Raw genomic sequence first — 24,355 nt, forward strand, 5'->3', positions numbered from 1 at the left:
TGGCACACAAATAATTATAAACACAAAAACAAAAATGGCTGATTTGATGGAGGATTTGGATTTATTAGACATTGAAGGCTTTTCGATTCCAAATTCACAAGATGTCAACAATACAATCCAACCTTTCAACTTGAAATTCTTCAATTTCAACATCAGGAGCTACAATAAAAATTTTGAAGAATTTCTTATTCAACTGGAAGACATGAACGTGGATTTCGACGTGATAGTCTTAACGGAATGCTGGATTGCTGGTGGTGTTTCCTTGAAATCAATTAATAATTATACCTGCCACAAAACAGAAAACAATATTCTACAGAATGATGGAGTAATAATTTATGTCAAATCCGACTATTTTGTCGAAATAAAAAAATTGTAGTTAGGCAAGTCAACTGTTTGAATATGCATTTGAAAATTGGGAAAGATACTTTTGTTATAACAGCGTTATATAGATCTCCATCACACTTGGACTTAACAGAATTTCTCATTGATCTGAGGCAGATTTTGGATGATAATGGAAAGCATTTTCACATCGTTCTAGGAGATTTGAACATCAACACAAAAGAACCAAATCAGCACAGGCAACTGGAAGACTATGATAATCTACTCAGTGAATATGGATTCCTACATTGTATATAGCAGGCAACTCGTATTGGAAATAATAGCGCTTCATGTATAGATCATATTCTGATAAACTTTAAAAAAGATATAATATTAATAGTTTTCCCAAATTCACAAATCATTTTATAACTATTCTGGGAATTAAATATGATGCGGTGGAACACAATCACAACAGAAGAAAACCCTACTATGAAAGTATTGATTATAATAAACTTTCATTAGCACTAACGAATGAGACCTGGAATTCCGTGTACCTGCAGGAATGCGCTGATAGTGCTTTGAAGAGAATGATAGAAATACTGAAGAAATACACAGAAAAATGTAAAGTTATTAATAGAGTATCGCACACAAAAAGAAAAATTAAGCCTTGGATTACAAATTGATTAATTACATCAATAAGGAAGAGAGATAAATTACACAGACAAAGCAAGAATAATACAGCGAATCTACAGCTTAGAGAGTATTATAGAAGGTACAGAAATCTACTAACAACTGTAATAGAAAATGCGAAGAAACAATACTTTTCAAGGCGATTTGAGACTTCCAGCAACTCTAAGCAAACATGGGAAGTAATAAGAGAAATAACCGAAGTGCAACGGCCAAGAACACAAATCCACCAAATCAACTTGGAAGGGAGAGAATTGAAATTGGGAGATGATGATAAAGATATGGCCAATTCTTTCAATGAATTTTTTATTAGTATTGGATCAAAACTGGCCCAGGACATTCTAAATAACGATTGTAATGGCGCAGATGAGCATGCGGCAGCTGATCAGATAGTCTGCCGGTCATTATTCTTTACACCTGTCAGTGAGGACGAAATGGTAAAAATCATTAATAGTCTTAAAGCTAATAGTGCACCTGGACTCGATAATTTGAAACCAGATTTTTTTCAAACAGAATAATACTATACTTGCCAAGCCTTTAACACATATTGCAAACAGAATTTTTGAGGAAGGTGTTTTTCCACAGTGTCTTAAGGAAGCTGTCATTTGTCCAATCTTCAAAACAGGAGATAAGAAAGATATGAATTGCTACAGACCCATATCATTACTCAGTACATTATCAAAAATTTTTGAAAAGTGTATCAAAACAAGACTGATCAGCTTTCTGGAAAAAAATAATCTTCTATCGCCAAACCAATATGGTTTTAGATCTAGTCGCAGTACAAATGATGCTATCCACTATGTAACCACTCAGATTGCCGATAAAATAAACACTGAAGAGAAACCATAGCAGTAATCTTAGATTTAAAGAAGGCTTTTGATACGGTGTCACATGACATTCTTCTTTCAAGGCTTGATAACTATTGAATAAGAGGAGTCGCATGGAATCTTTTCAAGAGCTACCTATCAAACCGAACACAATGTGTCAGAGTCAATGGATGTATAAGCAACAAGCTGACTGTAAAGTTTGGAGTGCCACAAGGAACAATACTAGGACCAATTCTTTTTCTTCTCTACATAAATCCATTATGCAACATGGAAATTAATGGATCAATCACCACCTTTGCAGATGATACTGTTCTACTGTTCTCTGAACCGACCTGGGAGATGAGCTGGAGAGAAGCCGAGACAGGACTTCAGAGGGTGTCTCGCTGGTTGGCTGAAAATCTGCCAACATTGAACTATGAGAAAACCTTCTTTCTGACCTTTTCGGCGACTCAACATGGACAGCCAACAGTAGATGAGATCAAGAGTAGTAATCAAGAATCAACGGAATAACACTTCATACACAGTTCGCAGGAAACAGTCACAGAAATACCTGGGAGTTACAATGGACTCTTTTCTGCGCTGGGATCATCATCTCAATGAATTATGCAGGAGACTGAGGAAGACTATCTGCAGATTCAGGATTCTGAGGACACTGGTCTACAAGGGATGTCTAAGAGTTATCTACTTCTCTCTAGCACAGTCCCTCATGCTGTATGGGATTGTAGGATGGGGAGGTACAAGCTTCTTGCACATCGAACCGCTCCTCAGGGTACAGAAGCTGATCATGAGGGTCATCAACCAGAAGCTTCCACGCTATTCATCAGACCAGCTATTCAATGAGTTTGACGTGATGGGTCCAAGACAGCTTTACTCCAAGGAGATACTATGCACATTACACAAGAACCCAACAACATTTCAAATCAGAAACCACAACCACAACACCAGATACAGGAATCTTCTCATCACCAGTGTTGCAAGGAAGGCACTATACCAGAGACATTATTTCAATCATTTAGCACCAAAATTATATACTATCTACTTCCTGCAAACTTTAAACAGATTAATCATCCTAGAAAGTTCAAAACAATAGTACACAATTGGTTGATGAGCAAAGGAAGACAGAACATAGAAAACATTATTTCAAATAACAACTAACCACCTAATGACTTACTAAACACTAACTAATTAATAATACGCACAAAAAAACTAACAAACCTACTCTAGAACATGGTACGCCATAGTGGAGTAGGTCAATTTCCACACATAAAAAACGAAACAAGTAGAGGACACATTATAAGAATTTTTTGTAACTAACTATTGTGTGTAATATTGTAATTTATCTAATATTTTGTGTAATTGATGTTGTAGTTTTAGTTTTTTTTTGGAAAATGAACATTTATTTATTTATATAGTGACTGGACTAATATCAATTTTTCTCAATAGAGGAGACTATAAAGAACAATTTAAAAAAAAATCAGATTGATATCTTGAAAAATGACTGAGTTATGCCTATTCAAACATAAAAACAGGACAATGTTATAACTCCATAACGACAACTGTTCCCTTTTCTGCAACATTACATGTGTTCATATAATAGACTGTTCATATAATCGACGAAAAAGTCAACTTTTCAATCGATTCTGATCAACAAAGAAAATGTTACTGCATGATAATCGATTGAAAACTCGAAATCGATATTTTTGAACCTAGTCTCTATTATTGTCTGCCCTGAACATTTTACTCTTCCGACAACTGGTCCCTTTTCGCTCTCCACATCACGAATAAGGGCGCTATGTGTTCCAAAAGATTCAAAGTTCAAGCTGACTGCTACCACCACGCACACGCACTCTTAGTTTCAATTTATACAAAATAATTTCGGCCGTTAAACCTTATAAATTATCTTAACAGCTGAAGAAAGACTTGTTGATTTTTATTCGCTGAAATATGTGGCTATCCCTTGTTTTGGAAAGTCTTTGTATTGTATAGAAAGTTGGTGCATTATGATTTGATTATGTATTGTAATTTTATAAAATACTTTGTGATGTATCCTTATATACGATTGTATCTTCAGGCTAAATAAATTGATTGATTGATCTTATTTGTAGGATTAAAATATCATTCCTATGCCGGATAGTGTAGTCATGATTATTTCCCTGACATGAGAAAACTTATTCATTACTTTTAACGTGCAACAAGCTGTTCATTATGAAAAGGGAAGGGAACGTCAATATCCTCAGTCTCATAAAGCTTTCTCTACATGACTCTCTGTTATTCAAGTTTCCTAACACTCTCACTGCCTTTTTTGCCTTTTATACCTTTGATGCATGGCAAGAATTACCCCATAGGAGAATTCAGTAGAATCCAGTAGTAGTAGTTCAGTCAACAGTGGAAACAATTTTTATCGAATATTAACCAGCAAGAATCAATCAAATATCGAAATCAGCAACAATTTGATGAATGCATATTAATTTAACATAATAGTGTTAGGACTGACCATGTCAATGCGAGGTTTTGGGCACTCATTTTGGGGCTGATGTTGACAGGTCTCGGTAAAGCTGCAAGTGTTTCTGCACCATGTGCACTGGTACTTGGTGTGGCGGGTCACACAAAGCGAGCAGTCCGGATGTTCGCGGTGAGATCCCAGTATGTCGCACTTGTACAACATTACTCCGATCGTGTCCACATGATGGTTGCGATTCCATACAATGCTCACGCTCGCCTCGTATTCCCCTGTGTTTGCTTCATATGAGTACTGCAACATTAAGTTAATCACATAAGCTTGTTACATCCACTTATTTGATTGATATATGTTTGTATTATTAGATAGTGTATTGTCATGTGTAGAGTAATGCAATGACATAGAGTATTGTAATGAGATAGAGTAGAGTATTGTCGAGTATTGTAAATGTAGAGTATTGTAATGACATATTACATGTGTGAATAAGTAAATAAGGAATACATTAAAATACCAACTAGCTACAGGAGTATTTTGTAGACAGTTTTTAATGAATTTATAAAACGAACATTTTGTTGTAATAGAAATGTATAGTTGTTATACATAAAAGACATAATATTATATTTTATTACTCATTTCCTAGTTACTGAAGATTATTCAGTCCAAGAATCCAAAATCCAAGAAAATTCATAACCGCCGTTAAAAACTGGATTATAACTGGAAGACATTATATAGAAAACATAATAATTGTGACACAACTACTCCTCACATCTGTGTGGTGAGCAATCATGCCATGTCCGTGATCCACAAATCGTTTGCTCTGAGCAGACGGAGTGAGCCCAAGATAACTGTTTTTTGCATTTAGCCTGCCAGTGAGTTAACACTCTTTTCGCAAGCAGGAACTGTTTTCAAATTTGAAGCGATGAGTGAACCCCTCCAAGGACACCAATTATGAGCACGATCAATTCAACTGAGTAACCTGGATTCAGTTTGAGCAGTTCCACAAGAAGCTCCTGATATTGATCCAGTTGTCCTCCTCCTTTGCAGCAATATTGCATTCAGCTGGTGCTGAGAATTCAATGACAAATAACAAATATTGACTTTGCAACCAAATCCTGGAGTAAAATATCAGGCTTTGTTGCTGTTAAAAGCCTAGTGATGGACACTGAATATAATTCCAGTATAATCGGAATTTATAATCATTCTCCACAACAGACTCCATATCTCCTGGGACATAAGGCAGCATTGGTGTTTTGTCTATACAGTATGAGTGCCTTAGATGGTAATACAGCACTAGCAGTGCAGCATTATGCCTGTGGATGAAGCCTGCAGTTGCATGCACAGAACAAGCTGACAATATGTGCATCACGGTCTCTGGTGCTCTATGACACATCCTACAACTAACATCAAGCACAGGCAAGTGCATTACTCTGCTGCGGTAAGACAATGTTTTAATAACACCGTCTTGAAATGCTAATATGAACCGCCTCAGTCTCGGATTCAAAGACTGCTGACTTCAAGAAAGCAAAGGTCAGCTCTTTGGACAAGCCCTGCTACTCAATATGCTTATAGAATAAGCCATGCAAGGACTTGTCTTTATGCTGCAGAAGAAGTGTCTTAAATTAGGCAGTCGTTATCTTAGCCCATCATCCGACAAAACAATATTTTCCTTTGTTAGAAATGAATTACCACTCTGTATTCAAACGGGTCTCTCGTTGTATTTTCTCTTGACAGAATAATAAGATAAAAAAATATAAATAAAAATTATTGAATTGAAATTCGGTATTATTGACTTACCATTGTTTTATCGCAGATAACAAATTTATTCTTATCTACTCTGGCACTAATCATCATTTTGGCACCTTCAATATTGACAATACACTGGAATCCAGTATGGCCAACTTGCGGATGTGGCAGATTCTCAACTTCGACCACGATTTCTTTGAGAACACTGTTGGGCAGAAGAATCTTTTGGTCAGGATCACGAATCCTTGGACAATCGCCGACTCCATGGAAGTTCAAATGGACGGGATTCTGTCGATGAGAAAATCAATGGTTAGAATGAAGAATCAAGTAATGTAAACCATAAATACAATAATTAGGAATATGTAAAATACAACATAATACAAGATACAATCCTAGAATACAAGATACAAGATTCAAGTTTGTTTCATTATTTTCAAGATTACTTCTCTTTAAAAGCTGTATATGCACAGCTTTTGTACGGATAAGAATATAATCGTATTTACTTATACAGTACAATAAAATGAATAGTAAGTTATTATCAATGAAGAATCTGTATATTTGACGGTTTATACAATTTTCATTTACTTATATATTTGAGAAGCCTCACGGGAGATAGACTATGCAACACGGAATTCTGTCGTTATGTCGTATGGATAGACAGTGGCAGAAACAAATAAAAAAGAGAGAGATAAAAACAATTAAACAGTTCATACATGTATTTTCAAGTTTTTGAGCCAGAGTATGCATGGCCTCGTCATCTGCTACATGCAATTTCTGTAGCCCTCCCTGGAATTTTGACAAAGAACACTTGGTAATGATGTAGTTCATGTTTTGCTCCTGACCACATTCACAAAGAGGGGTGTCTGAAATACCCCATCGATGCATGTTTTTTTTGGCATCTCCCTGTTCTGAATCTGTTCAGTCTCATTCACATCTGTCGAGGCAGCTCAAAACTAATCAACCTCCTAGTTGGACCATAAACTATGTCTGTGTTTCTCACTGAAACAGATTGCCAAGCCTCAAAACTATTCAACCTCCAAGTAGGATCATAAACTATGTCTGTGTTTCTCACTGAAACAGATTGCCAAGCCTTAGTCCACTGTTGATGTGATTGAGGGGTTTCTGCCTGTGGGGTGAACTGCCAAAAAAGTTTTCTGGATTTGAGCCTCAGTGGAGTAGGCAAATCCAGAAGCAGATCTTCGTGAATTGGATGACTTGACGCTGCCTGACTGAAAAAGATAGCTACCGCAGCTTACTTATGTCAAGTACATTTTTTTGACATTCAAGTTTAAAGTGACTTGTTTTATAAAAGCTTGTAATAAATATAGCATTTACATTAGGAGTGGTGCGAAGTGTAAGGGTGCTCGAATGTGAAGAGGTAACGGAAGAGGTTCACTGTGCAGCTAACCTCGGACACCTCTCCATGCGGACGCTCCATAAACACATGTTACTCTTATCTCTTCTCTATGCGAGCACCCTAACGTGGGTATGCAGTTTCAATTGGTTGTTATCAAAGTTATCCAACTGATCAGTCACGTAGTGTGGCAGTTGGAGAAAGATGAAGTGAAGAGTTTCTTTCACCCCAAGTACAAGGTGTTTATAAATGAGTATCGTGGGAAGGCTGTGCAAAGACTAAAAATAAACTTTCAACTCGAGATATTTTTCTAAGTTTTTCGATTTGTTTATCATCAAACTATCAAAATGAAAAAGTTTTCTCAGGAAAACATTTTTTTCTGATCATTACATTTTGAGATATGAGCGCCTAAAGTTTAAATTTTTGGGACAGAATATTTCAAATTCGGTAAGAGATAAATCCATGAGATTCAGAGGATAGATTATTAATGGTATTGTTGATCTAATAAAACAAAACTTTTATGAAAATATCAATTTTTAAGATAGTTATTCAATTTACTAAAAATAATTTTTACTTGTTATTTTTGGTAAATTGAATAGCTTTTTTAAAAAATAATATTTTCAGAATATTTTTGTTTTACTAGATCAACAATACCATGAAGAATCCATCTTCTAAATCTCATGGATTTATATCTTACCGAATTTGAAATGTTCTGTCCCAAAAATTCAAACTTCAGGCGCTCATATCTCAAAAAGTAATGATCGGGAAAAAAATGTTTTCCTGAGAAAACTTCTACATTTTGATAGCTTGATGATATACAAATCGAAAAACTTGAAAAAATATCACGAGTAGAAAGTTTATTTTTAGCCTTTGCACAGCCTTAAGAATATTTGCAGTTGCAAATTATACGTCGAAGGGATAAAAAACTCAAAATAGTTTTATCGGAAATCTTATAAACTCAATGTAACTACCATTATTTGTCACATGGCACACATCAAGTCTTCAGACGAGTTCATCCAAAACTTTGCTAAGACTGTCTTCAGTAATAGTAGCAACAACAGCTTCCATCAAATGCTGCTGATTGTTCATCAATGTAGTGTTCACCAGATAAGTACATCAGAATTAACAAACTCAATTTAGCAGCAGAACCCTCTATAATGGTTGGAAGGAAACTGAGCTGAAATATTTGTATTGAATACTCAATTATATTGTACAGATATTTATTTGTGATTTTTGGCAATAAATTCAATTGGAAGAAATCTGAGGAAGAAAAACACCAATTAATCAAGAGAATTGAAAATCTTGAAGCAGAAGTTAGTGCGTCACGCAAAGCTACGGAGAATAGAGAAAAATCATCTTCATCAAACCAGGTTATTATCTAAGAAACAGATGACGACACTTTAGCAGAGGAAACTGAGTGGGTTAGAGCTCGCAATAAACGATCAACAAAGAAGAGGAAGCTCTTGAATTCCCCTCCGATTGCTTCATCACGTCATGACATTCAAAAGCAGTCAGATGTTGCTCAACATGGTTCATCGGATGCAGAAAAGTTGCCAGCTAAAAGCAAAAACGATTCCACACCTTCCACCAAGGATAGTAGAAAACGTTAAATCTTTTCAATCATTATATGAGGAGATAACAGAATTTTCCAGTAAAGAATCTTTCAATTCCAGAGTGTTGACTGGAAATTCGTTGAAAATAAATTTTCAGTCAGAAAAAGGTTTCAGAAAAGCAACAAAATGGTTGAATGAAGCAACATACTCATGATACTCATATGAGAACAATAAGAATAGATTAGAATAGAATACATTTTATTGATCAACAAATATATAACATATACATGGATCTCGTCACGTAGGTCAGGTACAAAGGAAAGTGATAGACATTTACGTAGATGAAAGTGACATTTACAAAGGAAAGTGATAGACATTTACGTAGATGAAAGTGACATTTACAAAGGAAAGTGATAGACATTTACGTAGATGAATTAACTCAGATAGGCTACCGTACAATATAAAACAATGTCAGATAACATAAAACAGCATAAGATAACATGAAAGATCTTTGCCAAATCAAGACTACTTTACAATTTAATCATTATGTGGTAACAAATTCGCTGCTGAGGTATTCCTCTAATGTATTATTATGAGTGTGCCTTCAGAGGGGATGCAGCGGAAACAGGGCCGTCAGAGGGTTGACGTAGGGAATCAGGGGGGGCTTCCACAGAGGGTTTATGCGGGGAAGCAGGGGGGATTCGAGACTATTTCAGCGCATTCAGGCTTTGGTGAAGGGAACCATCAACCAATGGCAAATGCATTCTCGGATCTTCTACAGGTTTCCATGCACTGCGATTGGTTGGAAGTTTGCCACATCTCCAGATCCTTCGCGATTGTTCTATAGAGCTTATATAAATGGCGTGTGTTGCAGTTGGCGTATAGTTAAGAAACTACAGTGGAGTGTTCACTTCATCTCATCGTGACAGACTAGTGATAACGTGATAATAGACTTTTGTAGTTGTTGAAACAGTTATTATTTTAAGTGACAGTTATTTATTTTATATAACATACCATTGTGATAACTCTGTGTAATTTATAAGGTAGTGATCAGTTTATAGTTGTTTCCAGTTCAACTCCATGTGTTATAGTGTTGTAAGTAATACATCTAATCAGTATAAATCGCCTCAAGTGTTTTATTAGTGCAGAAACCCGTAACAGTATAGAACACCTTAGTTTTTAGTAGCTCCTTCACTTTTTTCTTGAACATATCTTTTGGTAGGTTTCTGATGGGTACGCGCCACCTTAGTTCTCCGACACACCCAGAACCTGACAGGAGTGGACAGCGACTATCTCATCCATCGACACCGTACGCCAGCGACAGGGAAAGACTGTTTTGAAAGAGTCTCGAATTGGCGTGTGCGTTAGGCGCCAAAACCGGACACTTTTACATCCGTACAGAAACGACAAAGTCAGACACATCGAATCTCTGACGCTTCCAAAACAAGACGGTTAGGTTACACTTCTTGGACGGACTGTACTACGCAGAGCTGAACAACTATTAGTAAATTTCTTGACACAAAACAAAAATAACTTCATTAATAGTTCAATTGTCAAGATTAGTGAGTACACTGAAACTTCTCGATAACTCTATAATTCGTAGTTTTGCCATCAAAAACACTGTAATTAGTATTCACATAAAGATAAATACACTAATATGCCATAGTAACTGATTACTCCAGTAATGAGTTCATCGAAAATTATGCTACAGTAACTAATAACTCCAGTGATGAGGAGACCGAAAATCAAATCAACTGATGAAGTGAATTGGAAAAAAGGGTGTTGTGATTTATCATTAGTAAGCTGGAATATTAATTGCATGCAATTACCACAATTTACCCATTTATTCATAACAGATAACGCTATTTCAGAATTATCATATAGACTGTCCTTAATGCCCCGAATTCAGCTGATTAATATACAAATTTTACAACTCGCTTTCGTTAATGTCTGTCTGCCTGTCTATTGTTTGTTCTCAACATAGCCTACATGTTAGATAATACAACTTGTGATAGCAATACCTTTAACGTTATAGTAATTGGTATTATTAGTTTAGGGATTTTGATTTCTGATTGTGAATTATTTACCCATACGGAGTAAACTTTCAAGTTCTATGGATTCACATATGATAATATAACTAGAGACACCCTTGGTTGAAGAACTCGCTTATGAACAGTTGTATTGATCTCTGAAATTTTTTACAAGTATGTCAAATTGGACAATGGGGGTGAGAGAGGAAAGAAGATTGGCTGCATTCGAGGCATGGTGCTACAGAAGAATGATGAAGATCAGTTGGAGAGATATGATTACAAATGAGCAAGTTTTTGAAAGAGTGGGAGAGAACCGGAACTTCTTGAAGTGGATCAAGCAAAGAAGAGCACAGATGATTGGCCACATCATCAGACATGACACTCTACTGACAAGGATAATGGAGGGAATGGTTGAGGGAAGGAATATGAGAGGAAGACCTAGGCTGGAGTATATGAAACAATTGCTACGGGATATGAGATGTGGATCATACTACGAGCTGAAGCGGAAAGCGGACGACAGAAAAGCATGAAGAGCTGCTGCCAACCAGCCCTACGGCTGTTAACCCAAGAGAGAGATGTCAAATTAATATTTAACAATATTTTCTAATATCCATTCATTATAAATTAACTATGGGTAATTATGGGATCAGTATCCATGATAATTTTCCTATTTTATTTTATCAGCCTCGATATTGCAAAAATATGCGTTTTAGAGGAAAGTTTTATGAAACAAAAATTGTAGAGGAAGATTTTAAAAATATTCTCGTCTAAAAAACGGTTGAATATCTTGAACGGTTATTGAAATACAAGCGATATAGCAAAACCCTGAAAATTTTAGCGGCCATCTTGTTTCCGAGGTGTTTGCCTGTGATTTCGACTTATCATTTGTTTATTACTTCGAATGTAACATTTATGGGGAAAAATTCAGGTCCCTCTATCTTTTGGGGGTATTCCTCCACCCCCCAATACCTCTTGGTTTTTGCCCCCCCCCTTGAAGTTTGGTGAAATGGCGCCACTGAAGTTGAATGAAATCAACTTCAATTAATGTATGGCAACATTACGATACTTATGAGCTCTACTTAGAAATGGATTGTGAAATAAGATAATTGTACTGGAATGTAATAAACTGTGATATTTCTATAATTATATAATAGCAATTAAGCCATCCATTACAATCATTGAGAGAAAAATCAATAAAATATTATCTTCTCAAATCTTAATACATTAACAATACACTACCGGTAATTCACGAGTAAATACTGATGTGGTCGATTTCAATAAACATTAAATGTTTTCTTCTAAATGTCTATACTTGAGCATTCTGTTTATTTCGAACAGAGCTCACTTTTACGGGGTTTTCTCAGATGATGCAGCAATCACTGAGCAATCACAGATTTCAATAATCCAGGAGAGAGTCGTCTAAAATTAAAACTATTAGTGCAATATTGCTAAATAATTATTGCCAATTATTAGTGTTTTTCAGAAAATTATTAATCCCATAAATGTCTCTCAATTAAATGATAAGTTATGGATTTCCAAATATTATAATATTTTTCGCATTTCCATTTTTATTTTTTTTTTATATTTTGAATCGCTTCATTTGGGTCACTTGTTGTTTAGTCGAATATAGTATTTAATAGTATTATTCAGGTATATATATATATATCACATAAATCTCTCTCAGCAGCGACTATATAAACGCTTAACATAGGTTGCTAGGGAACGATAATAATAAGAATATGTGATGAATAATCTATCCTGTTCTAGGCGAGCAATATTTCTGTATCACAGATATCCAAAAACTTCAACACTAAAATGTGAATATCTTTGAAACGGTTTGATAGATTGATGAGCGATTTCCACCATTCATTGTCTCTTGAAATTCTTTATTTGAATCTTGTATTAAAACCTTCCCATAGAAAATTTTTGATTCAATGTGGCGGAACGAAGATGGCAGACCAAAATTTTGAAGCTACCTACAGAATTTTTTAAAAATTTGAATAGGAATCCCAGTGGAGCCCACTGTCAAATTATCTTTGGAAAAGGATCATTAAGCTGCTTTCCTATTAATATTACGCTGTAGGCCTACGTGAATCCATGGAACTTCATAGGTTCCTCCGTATGGGTGAATGATTCAGAATCAAAATTCAAATTTTGTTAAATTAATAATACCAACGACATAGCAACTACCATCACAATTTGTATCATTAATATTATGCGTATGCTACTGAAGGATAATAGTCAGGCAGACACACAGGAGCAAGTTATTTTATCTCATGTACTTTCAATGTTACTTTTATATCCTGGAAAAGGACGAAGAAGTGAGTGAAATATTTTGTTGTTCAACGAACTTGACCTGTAAAAAGGTTCGAAGAGTGCGTGTTCAAAATTTGAAGCTGATCGATCAACTCTTTCTAAAGTTATTGTAGTGCATTCAAACAAACAAGCAAACCCACAGGCTGGCAACAACTTTGAACTTGAGTAAAAAGTAAGAATTTGCTAACGCTCGTTCAACAAATATTATTGAGAGAACAACGGGCGGTATTGTCAAGTTGGGAGCACATAGCTTGAAGGAGTCAAATTATTTCAGTGTAGGGGATTGTGTATTTCACAAGAGAGTGTGGTTCTGAGGGATATAGGCCTATTGTGAGAAAGTGAAGAAGTGAGGATTTAATTGAATTGCAGTTTTAGTTTTTTTTGCACGGCCGGCCCTCTCTCACATTCAACCATCAACCCTCCAGTACGATGCTACATCAACTATATTATACAATCCTACTTGGTGGAATGGAGGAATTCACAATATTACAAGCAAGAGTTGATAGTAATGAATATTATTGACACAAAGAAATTTACAAATCTAGGCATGGGAAAGTCAAATTCAAGATAGGTTGTAGATAATTATGTCTGAAGCATTGTATGAAATAATAACAAAACCCTGAGGGGTTTTGAAGAAAGGAGAGCATTAGCACACAACCGGGTAAGAGAGAGAGTTAGAGAGAGTGAGTGTGTGTGTGTTAGACAGAGAGAGAGTGTGAGAGAAAGGCGCAGGAATGATAGAGAGAGGGTGATGGAGGGGGAGAGAGAGAATGAGAGAGGAAGCAATAGAACTAAATAAGGTTGAGATAAGAGACAATGTCACGCAGGAGTATTGTCCAATGGTGGTCACACACACACACTTCTACAGTCACACTAAGTTCTAAAAAGAATATTTCAAAGAAAGTACAGTCTGTGCCAAAATTGAAACCAGTTTAATTCCAAGCTATTCTGCCAGCTTAACAGACATAAGCGTCAGAAGCTGATAGCGACAACCAGAGACTGTTTTCCAGGTAGAGAAATTAGTCACGAACTTGCCCCGCCAAAACAAGACACTTCTTTTTCAGCACAAGAACGACAAAAGTAGCCACCGCCAAAACAAGACTGAATTTCAGTGCTAGGATGGATGTGTCTGACTTTGACGGTGGTGTATACTGACATCGCCCCGTTTCTGATTACTGAGAGCAGTTTATTGAACAGTACAAACTGTTGATATTTATGGCTTTTGTAGGATTTGCGCAGTCTTATGTTGGGCTTTACCAAATCGAACTTTTTCCTGGTATCATGTTCATGAGATTCAGATTGTTCAATAAAGTATTTTACAAAGAAATTCAACGTGCTCATCCCAACACAGTTAACTGTCCAGCACTATACCAAGTAATTTAACTGGTTGTGTGTAATTTTGTAATTCAGTATTCAGACTGCTCTTTAATGAAAACAATATTTTCTACGTTTTAGTCTTCATTAAGTGATGGGCAATTAGAGATGTACCATGCTTTCGATGCTTCAGATGATAGCTTAAGGTCACGAGTTAGATTTCCTAGATTGGTTCCAGAGTTCAGGATTGTTGTGTCATCGGCATAAAGTACCGAATAACATGGGATGTAACAACTATAATCATTCACAAATACAACAAGTAGAAATGGCCCCAAAACTGAGCCTTGGGGTACTCCAGTTGGTGGATTCACGGAGGATCGGCAGCCTTGATTGTGGGTTGATTTAGTTTGTGCTTTCCTCCCCTTCCCCCTCTCCCAAAGAGGCAAGATAAACTCTCTCCCTCACCCCTCCTTCATCCTCCCCGTTTATCTTTCTAACCACCACTTCAAGAAGCGTTGTCGAGAAGTCAACATCGTTTTTCGTCCCGTTCCGTGGCGTTCGAGCTGAACGCAATTACCTCGTTTCATTTCGTGATATATGTGCAATATCATATAGGCCTACGCATAAAGACAGGATATCGTCAGCAGTAACTTCTACACACGAGATACAGTCCACTTCCTCGCCAGTTCCAAGGTTAGTGCAAATTAAAGACTTACTTTTGGGGTTGTCAACGTTTTCGTGAATTAAATCTTAACTGTACCCCAATCCATAGGTTTGGGGACAGGACGGGATTACCACATGGTCCACCAGGCCTGGGATATGTTCTATTTCCAAGAGATTTATTTTTTAACTTAAATTTCAATTCGTTAATAGTACAGTTACTTGTTGATACATGCACGGATATCCATGTTAAATCCAGTTACAAAGTTCCTTTCCAAATCTCCTTGATTATCTAATCAGTTACTTAGTTTCAATGGCAAGCCCACAAGCCTTGCTTACTATTCGAGTGAAGAAGAAAGAAACTTTGTTTAGCCGTGTTCAACAAGCTTATGACTTGTTGAAGGACATCAATGACCCTAAAATTCAATCTCAATTCTTGATAAGAAGCATATCTATTGAAAATACTGTGAAAGAATATTCTGCACTCTTAGATGAAATCAATGAATTATCTATTCAAGTTGAACCTACTAAAGAACCTGAATATCAATCACTTACCGTTATTGATAATTTATCCTGTGCAATAATAAATGCTCGTGATAAATTGAATCAAATGAAAAATGAGAAGCCGAAGGAGAAAAGTGAACCCTCACCTTCAACCTCTCATTCTCCCCGTTTGAACATGATATTACCTCCAACTGAAATAAAACCGTTTGATGGCTCTGATATTTCAGACTGGCCTAGATTCAAAAATATCTTTTCATCATTGATTGTGGATGATAAATATTATTCTCCTGTTCATAAATCCCATATCTTGCATAATTTGTTGAAAGGCGAAGCAGCCAGAGTAGTAAAATCTTTTCAGATAAGTAGTGATTTTGATTTGGCATGGAAAACTCTATGCAAGCGTTATGAAAGTGATAGGGTGCTAGCTAACTACTGCGTAAATGAGATTTTGAAAACTAGTTCAATCCCATTTAAACCTTCGTTACAATCGCTTCAAGATTTTCTTGTTAAAGTAGGTGATAGTATTACCACTCTGAAATCGTTGAAAGTTCCTGATTTGGCTGATTATATCTTGTACTCATTAGCTATTCGTCAATTAGACAAAATATCACGTGAATCGTTTGAGCTCGAGGTAGCTGATAAGAGCTTTCCTTCTTGTCAACAGTTGATTGATTTCGTGAATAAGAGAGTTAGATCTTATCAATTATCTGCATCTGATGTGCCGTCTGTTAATGAACAAAAATCTATCGAAAAGCCGAAAAATAAGTCTTTTCAGAAAAAGGTTGTCTTATCTACTCAGGCTAATAACAGCGTTCAAAATAAAAGCAGCTTAGTTACTTGAGAATTGAATGATAGTGCTGAAACAAAATGCTCATTTTGCAACTCAACGAATCATTCGTTATTCAAATGTCCTGCTTTCTTGAAAAGAGATCCAAAAGCTAGGAATGAATTTATTAAATCATTGAGAGTCTGTTTCAATTGTTTCTCCAAATTTCACGATGTAAACCAATGCAAGTCTAAATCGTTGTGTTATTGTGGTCGTATGCATAATAAATTACTTCATTATCCTCGTAGTAGTGATAATAGCCGTTCGAATTCTCCTGTTCGTTATCAGAAGTCTACTGATAACATCTCTAAAGTTGCTTTGAAATCGAAATCCGTTGATTCGATCACTCAAACTGACAGCACTATGAATGTTGTTGAGAATTCAAATTCTTCTAAGCATAGTGGTATCACTGATAATGTTATTGATAAGTCATTAATTGTTAGTTTAATTCCTAAAACGAGTGTTGTTCTAGGTACTGCTCAAGCAGTTATTAAAAATTCATCTGGTTCGTTTATTGGTGTTCGTTTAATGATTGATTCTGGTAGTACTGCTAATTTCATCACAAAAGATCTTGTTATCAAACTTGGTTTATCTGTTCATGATTGTCAACAAAATTGCTCTGGTTTGAATTCCTCGAGTGTAGGGAATTCTTCTGGTGTTGTGAAATGTTTGTTGAAACCTAAGGGCTCAAATCACCCTCGTCTAGAAGCTGAGGCTTACGTGATTGATAAAATAGTTGGTTCATTGCCCCCTATTTATCTCAGTTCGAAAGTGCAAAATGAGTTGAAAAAATTCAACCTTGCTGATCCTGTGTTCTATGAACAACGTTCCGTTGATCTTCTATTGGGATGCCAGTTATTCAACAAAATATTACGTCATCATAGTCAAGTCTCATCTAGTGAAGAGTGTTCGTTTTGCGTGATTCCTACCGTGTTTGGTGACATTATTTTGGGTGAATTTCCAAATCATTCCGGTCTTCTTAATCAGTCATTGACTGCATTAATGACGTGTCCCACCTCTGAGAACTCGTTGAATAATTTGGTTCATAAGTTTTGGGAAAGTGAAGAAATTCCTAATCATAAATTTCCTAGTCCCGATGATGAGTTTTGTGAGAAACATTTTGCTGAAACTTACACGCGTGATACTGAAGGAAGATATGTTGTTCGTCTCCCTTTCAAAGTTGACACTAATCAACTCAAGTTTCATGAATCTCATGATGTTGCTTTAAATCGTTTTCTGTCGTTGGAGCGTCGTATGCTGCGTGATGCTCGTTTGAAATCTGATTGCGTATCATTTATGGAAGAGTATCTTCTTTTGGATCATATGAAAGTTGCTAAAAAACCAGGTAAATATTTTATTCCTTATTTTTGTGTATTCAACCCGTCATCACCTACAACAAAGGTTCGTGTTGTATTTGATAAGTCTGCAAAAAAGAGTCACATTTCGTTGAAACAAGTTCTTCATTCAGGTCCAAAATTGTTAAATGACATATGTGATGTGTTAACTAGATTCAGACTTCACTCATTCGTATTCACGTGTGATGTTACGAAAATGTATCGTGCTATCCTCGTTGATGAAGAAGATCGTTCTTTCCTTCACATATTGTTTCGTAAAGATCCTTCCGATGATATTGTCGTTTATGAGCTCAAAACAATCACATATGGTTTGAAACCGTCTGGTTTTCTTGCTCAACGTGCTCTCATTCAATTGGCGAAAGATGAAGGAAATAAATTTCCGTTGGCAGCAGCAGCTATTCGTGATGATATATATCACGACGATTTTCTCACAGGTGCTAATTCGTTGGAAGAAATCTGTGAAATAAAATCACAACTTTGTAATCTTCTAAACTGTGCTCATATCAAGTTGAATAAATGGAGCAGTAATTCTCCTGAGTTCTTGGATTTGATTCGTTCTGAAAACACTCAAGTACCACTTCATATCAGTGATGAGCCTAATTCAAATGTGAAAGTCCTTGGCATAATGTGGAACCCAACTACTGATTGTTTTCATATTAAAGTCTCCGTTCCAGAGTTTCAAAAGAAAAACTCTAAGCGCACTGTTCTGTCCGTTATCGCGCGTCTGTATGACCCTCTCGGCTTTATAGCTCCAGTAATATTCAAAATGAAATGTTTTCTACAAGAGCTGTGGATGTTGGACATCGATTGGGATACGTGGTGTTCTAATTCGTTGTCATGTTGGCCGTTGTCATCTATGACTTACCCTGCTACTGAAATTCTGCCTGATGTGAAACAAAATAAAGGTGTTGTTTTGAATATCACTGAAGAGACTGCTGTTATTCAGATAACACGTTTCTCCTCATACATGAGATTGTCACGTTCCTGTGCTTATGCTTTACGTTTCGTGAATAACTGTAAAGCATCAATTAGTGGTGTCTGTCGTAAATCAGGCGCACTTAGTGTTCAAGAGTTGAAATGTGCACAAATTTATTGTGTTAAAATTGTTCAAAAGTGTCATTTCAATCGTGAACTCGACCTATTGAAAGAGGGTAAACCTTGTGATAAGAGTTTCCAAAAATTGTCTGTATTCTTGGATTGTGATGGTGTGATTCGTGTTGGTGGCAGATTGGTAAATCTTTAGGATATGAAGCCAAGCATCCTTGTTTGATACATAAAGATAGTCATTTTACTAAACTCCTCATTGAGTATTATCATATTTCTCATCTTTATGCTGGACCAAGAATAGTGCGTGCTCTTATTCAGCGTTATTTTTGGATTTTTGGAGCACACAGTGTTATCAGAAATGTGATTTTCAATTGTACTCGTTGCCGTTTATTCAATGCAACTCCTGTTGCTCCCGTCATGGGTGATCTTCCCAGCTCTCGTGTTGTTCCCAGTGCTCCCTTTCTGAAGGCTGCGGTCGATCTAGCTGGTCCTTTCACTGTCAAAGAGAGTATTCGGCCCAAAGCTCGTACGTACAAGGCATACTTTGCACTGTTTGTCTGTCTGGCAACAAAAGCTTGTCACATTGAGGTGCTTACAAGTCTTTCATCCGAAGAGTTTATTAACACTCTCCATCGTTTTGTTTCTAGGCGTGGATTGCCTAAAGAAATATTCTGTGATCAAGGGACGAATTTCAAAGGTGCTGCACGACAATTGAAGGAAATTGTTGAATTTCTCAGATCATCAGAAAATCAATCCAACGTCTGTGATGCGATGTCATCTAAAAGCATCCAATTTCGTTTTAATATTCCACATGCTCCTTTCATGAATGGAATCTGTGAGACTAATATTAAAAATGTGAAATTCCATTTGTTTCGTGAAGTGGGAAATTCGGTCCTAACTATTGTTGAGCTTTCCACTCTGTTGGTGAAAATTGAGGCGATACTCAATTCGAGACCGTTATATGCGCTCTCTTCATCTCCTGATGACTACGAGGCGCTGACTCCTGGTCATTTCCTTGTTCATCGCCCTCTGTTGGCGGTTCCTGAAATTGACGTGAGTGATGTCAACGAGCACAGACTGTCTCGTTGGGAAAAGGTTAATCGCTTCACTCAGAGATTGTGGAGGAGGTGGGAGAGTGAATACCTCCACACTCTTCAACAGAAGAATAAGTGGTTTGAGAGTGACACAAACCTTCAGGTAGGGCAGTTAGTATGGATTAAAGAGGACAATTCATCACCCTTATCATACCCGTTAGGTAGAGTCACCCAAATCATAAGTGATGCTAAGGGTGTTGTGCGCTCAGCTCATGTGAAAACTAACTCTGGTGAGTATGTTAGGCCAGTTAGGAAACTTGCCCCATACTTCCCTATTAGTTTAACCCACACCCTAAGTTTTCCGTTTTCCTTTCCTATTCCTTTTTCCCTTCGTTTTTCCTTTTCTACCGTTCAGTGCATGTTGTTTTGTTTTTCTTTTACTTTTAAATTTTAGTTTTTTTTGAGTTTATGTTCTTGGAAATGGGGCATTCCAAGGCGGGCGGAGATGGTGGATTCACGGAGGATCGGCAGCCTTGATTGTGGGTTGATTTAGTTTGTGCTTTCCTCCCCTTCCCCCTCTCCCAAAGAGGCAAGATAACCTCTCTCCCTCACCCCTCCTTCATCCTCCCCGTTTATCTTTCTAACCACCACTTCAAGAAGCGTTGTCGAGAAGTCAACATCGTTTTTCGTTCCGTTCCGTGGCGTTCAAGCTGAACGCAATTACCTCGTTTCGTTTTGTGATATATGTGCAATATCATATAGGCCTACGCATAAAGACAGGATATCGTCAGCAGTAACTTCTACACACGAGATACAGTCCACTTCCTCGCCAGTTCCAAGGTTAGTGCAAATTAAAGACTTACTTTTGGGGTTGTCGACGTTTTCGTGAATTAAATCTTAAATCCATAGGTTTGGGGACAGGACGGGATTACCACCAGTCTTTACCGTTCTTGGGGAAGATAGTTTATTATTTACTTTGACAACCTGTGCCCGATTGCTCAGAAAGCTTTAGATCAAATTCAACTCTTTGTCCTCTATGCCATAGTACCTTAACTTTTTACAGAGCAGTGAGTGTGACATGGAGCCAAATGCTCGGCTCAGGTCCAAGAGACTGCCAGCAACCATACATTGTTTTTCAAAGCTTTCCAGTATGAAGTCAACAACCTTTTCCACCGTCATAGTTGTGGAAAGCTTTGGTCTAAATCCAAACTGATTTGAAATCAAGAAATTATTTTCCACAAAGTACGCATACAGTTGTTTCAGGAGACAAGCCTCGATAGCTTTACCTATGATTGCAAATATTGCTATAGGCCTGTAGTTTTCTGGGAGGTCTCTTTCACCTTTATTATAAATCGGGTTTACTATCGACATTTTCAGGCAATCTGGAAAAGTACCAAGTAGCATAATAAGGTTGATTATACAGGTCAATGGTCTGATAATATAATGGAATAAATAATATTCTTTATTATATAATTTGAAAGGCCAAATATATCCTCGCTGCGAGAGGAGCTCAAATTATTTACTATAGACCTCACCGTACCAATGTCCACTTCCTTCCACTGGAACTTCGGAGTTGCAGTATTCTGTAAATTCACCAACTTGAAATTATTCAACAGTTCTTCCATTGTTGATGACGAAGTAGTAGGCTGTATATTCTGTACATTTATTCCTACGTTGACAAAATAATCGTTCAGGGTCTCTGGAGGAATAATCTATCGGAGCTGATGAACCTTTCTGCTTTGACTCATTGTTTATCATTTTCAAGGCCGCCTTATATTTATGTTCGCCACACTGCACAGAAAGCAGCTGTTTTCCAGTCCTTACGTAGATCTGAAAGACATTGTTTGCAGACGACTCTCGACTGATGTCAGAACAGGTTTCTTTCCGGCTAAGGCCGGAAAGAATACCCTTTCCGGCCGCTAAATTTCAAGTGTGCTAAAACAGCTGATCAAAAAACTTTTCATTATTTGATTTTATTATTCAATAATTAAAACATTTATAATAATATCATCTTATTGTGATTTGAAAGAATAAAAAAGTATAAACTCAACCTCCCACATAATTGAACATAATCTTTTAGGTTATTTAGACAAATCAGAATAAAAAAAATACTTGGACAATTTCCTGATATTCAGATTACCTCAGATTTGCTAGAGCTATGACCTCCAGTTTTGCTTTCGGAAGTGCTTAATATAATATAAATATAAACAGGATACACACGACACGGATAGATTAAAAACACTTAAAAATTTACATTTAAACGAGAATTTTCGGGAGCTGGGCTCCCTTTGTCGTTTTCTCGTTTAAAAATTCTCGTTAAAATGTAAGTTTTTAAGTGTTTTTAATCTATCCGTGTCGTGTGTATCCTGTTTATACTGTTTATACTGTTATATATATATATATAGTTTATTTTTCTGTGTGGTGAAAAATAGCGTTCGCACCACGGGCAAAAATGTTTTTCCGGCTCTCAATCTTTTCTAAAACCGATTTCGAGCCGGAAAAGACTCATTTTCGGCCCTAGGTGCAAAATATACTATATCTGACTCCTTTATCAACTTGTCATTATATGCTAGCCTTGCTCTCTCCACATCTTCAGCATATATTTTCTTGAAATGTTCGAATCTAACACTGTCTTCTACTTCATCTCGGCTCTTCCAAATTTTATACAGGACTAACATGTGATTTTTCATTGCCTTCAGTTCCAGAGTGTACCACTTACCATTACCTTGTGCTCTTGTGTCTCACATTCCCTTTTTGCGTCTTTTCATTGGGCAGAAGACGGAAAGATAAGACAGCATATTTGAAAATTTGTTAACGTTAGAGTTTGGGGTTCTATACAAACACAGTACAATACAATCTAATGACAGTTATTTTATGGCTGATAATTCAAAAATGCTATCTGACAAGAACATTGATACTTCAATTCTTTTAAATTCAATTGATTCTCTAACCAGAATGAGCCACCATGTTTTTTGGCGCCTTCCTTGAATATCAGTCAGCTAGTGTAAAACCGGTACATGTAATGATACTTCATCTTTGCATATCCAATGTTCATTTATACAGAGGATATCTATTATTTTACTGTTTAAAATCAACTCGGATTCAATTCGTGTTTCAATTCATCAGAAAAAATTTCAAGTTATTGTCCATAAATCTAAAAAATCAGCCTCTTCATCTGACTGATGTGGGTCTGAATGAATAAAAGAGTAGATACGGTACCTATAGAGTCCGTCACGTCATGAGTTGAACCGCAGGACACAGGAGACTCGTCGGAAGAATTGGGTGTGATCGGAAGGGAGGGAATCCACGTACTAAAAAATGGGGGAAGCAGACTCCTCACGACCTCTTGCGTAACCATTTATGGCAGATGCTCTCGGGACGCGAGACACATTGATTTGCGTCAGAATGTTTCCATGGTTGACGGGCCGCAATACTGGCGATGGAAATGAGTGTTGTGCTTCCGTCCAAGTCCCAGAAACGTCTCTCAGTGCATCACCAATTGACTTCATGAGAATTCGCGTTCCCAGCTTGCAAGAGTGCAGACCGTGACGGGTGAAACATTTTCTATTTAAAATTCGGTTAGTATCCTTCACAGTCACTGTCATTTTCCCGTTAATTAAATTTATCAAATAAGCTCCCGATCTGTATGGAATTGTGTGGAAGATCACGTTTGTATCAATTGACAAGCTTGTCAATGCATCAATTCCCTGTCTCAATGTTAGCTGGTAGGGTCATCTCCATGCAAATCGTTTGAACCTGCTAGGACAATGACGAAATCATCTTTTGTGAAATAATTTATGAATGCATTGCCATCTTCGATTATGTGTTTCAGCTTGGCACTTGGTTTCGAATACACAAAGAAATCACAATCTTTGTGGTCAAGTACAAGTAGGAATTGAGATTTCTTGACTATCAGTCAGAATTACAACTCTTCGTTTCCTAGTTTGAGATGGAGATGGTAGCTGACTATGACTTACATAGTTGGTGGAGTTAGTTGAAGCAAGAGGGCTAGTCCTATCGCCCTGGAGAGAAGAGTGTGATCTGTGTACTAGTGCTCTCACGATTATTTTATTGGGTTCAACTGATCCTCGAGTGATAGCCAAGAAACTGCATAGCACTTGTCAACCAGAAAGCATAGTTGCTGACCTCAAAAATAGAGGATTCAAGATATTGAATGCTGTGAATAAAATAAATTAAAATGGAAGACCAATGAGCCACTTGACATGTTTATTTTATCTTTTAGCACTGGAGAAGATGTTAAAAAAGTATATGAAATAAAACATATCATGGGATGCAAAGTGGAGAATGAGTCATGGTTTCATATAAATT

The 24,355-nt window shown here is 36.8% G+C and overlaps 1 protein-coding gene across 2 annotated transcripts in view; it reads right to left on the reverse strand.

The window, feature by feature from the left end:
- Nucleotides 1-24,355, reverse strand: part of LOC111053334 (plexin-B-like) — a 170,810-nt gene that overhangs the window by 106,847 nt on the left and 39,608 nt on the right. For both annotated transcript variants that reach the window (XM_039441246.1, XM_039441245.1), the window contains exons 8-9: nucleotides 6,085-6,321; nucleotides 4,327-4,584 (exon numbers count right to left, since the gene is read on the reverse strand). In XM_039441246.1, coding sequence (XP_039297180.1) covers nucleotides 4,327-4,584; nucleotides 6,085-6,321 — 495 coding nt within the window. The remainder of the gene's footprint in view (nucleotides 1-4,326; nucleotides 4,585-6,084; nucleotides 6,322-24,355) is intronic.

The sequence above is a fragment of the Nilaparvata lugens genome, chromosome X (assembly GCF_014356525.2).
Source record: "Nilaparvata lugens isolate BPH chromosome X, ASM1435652v1, whole genome shotgun sequence".
NCBI classification, from domain to species: Eukaryota; Metazoa; Arthropoda; class Insecta; order Hemiptera; family Delphacidae; genus Nilaparvata; species Nilaparvata lugens.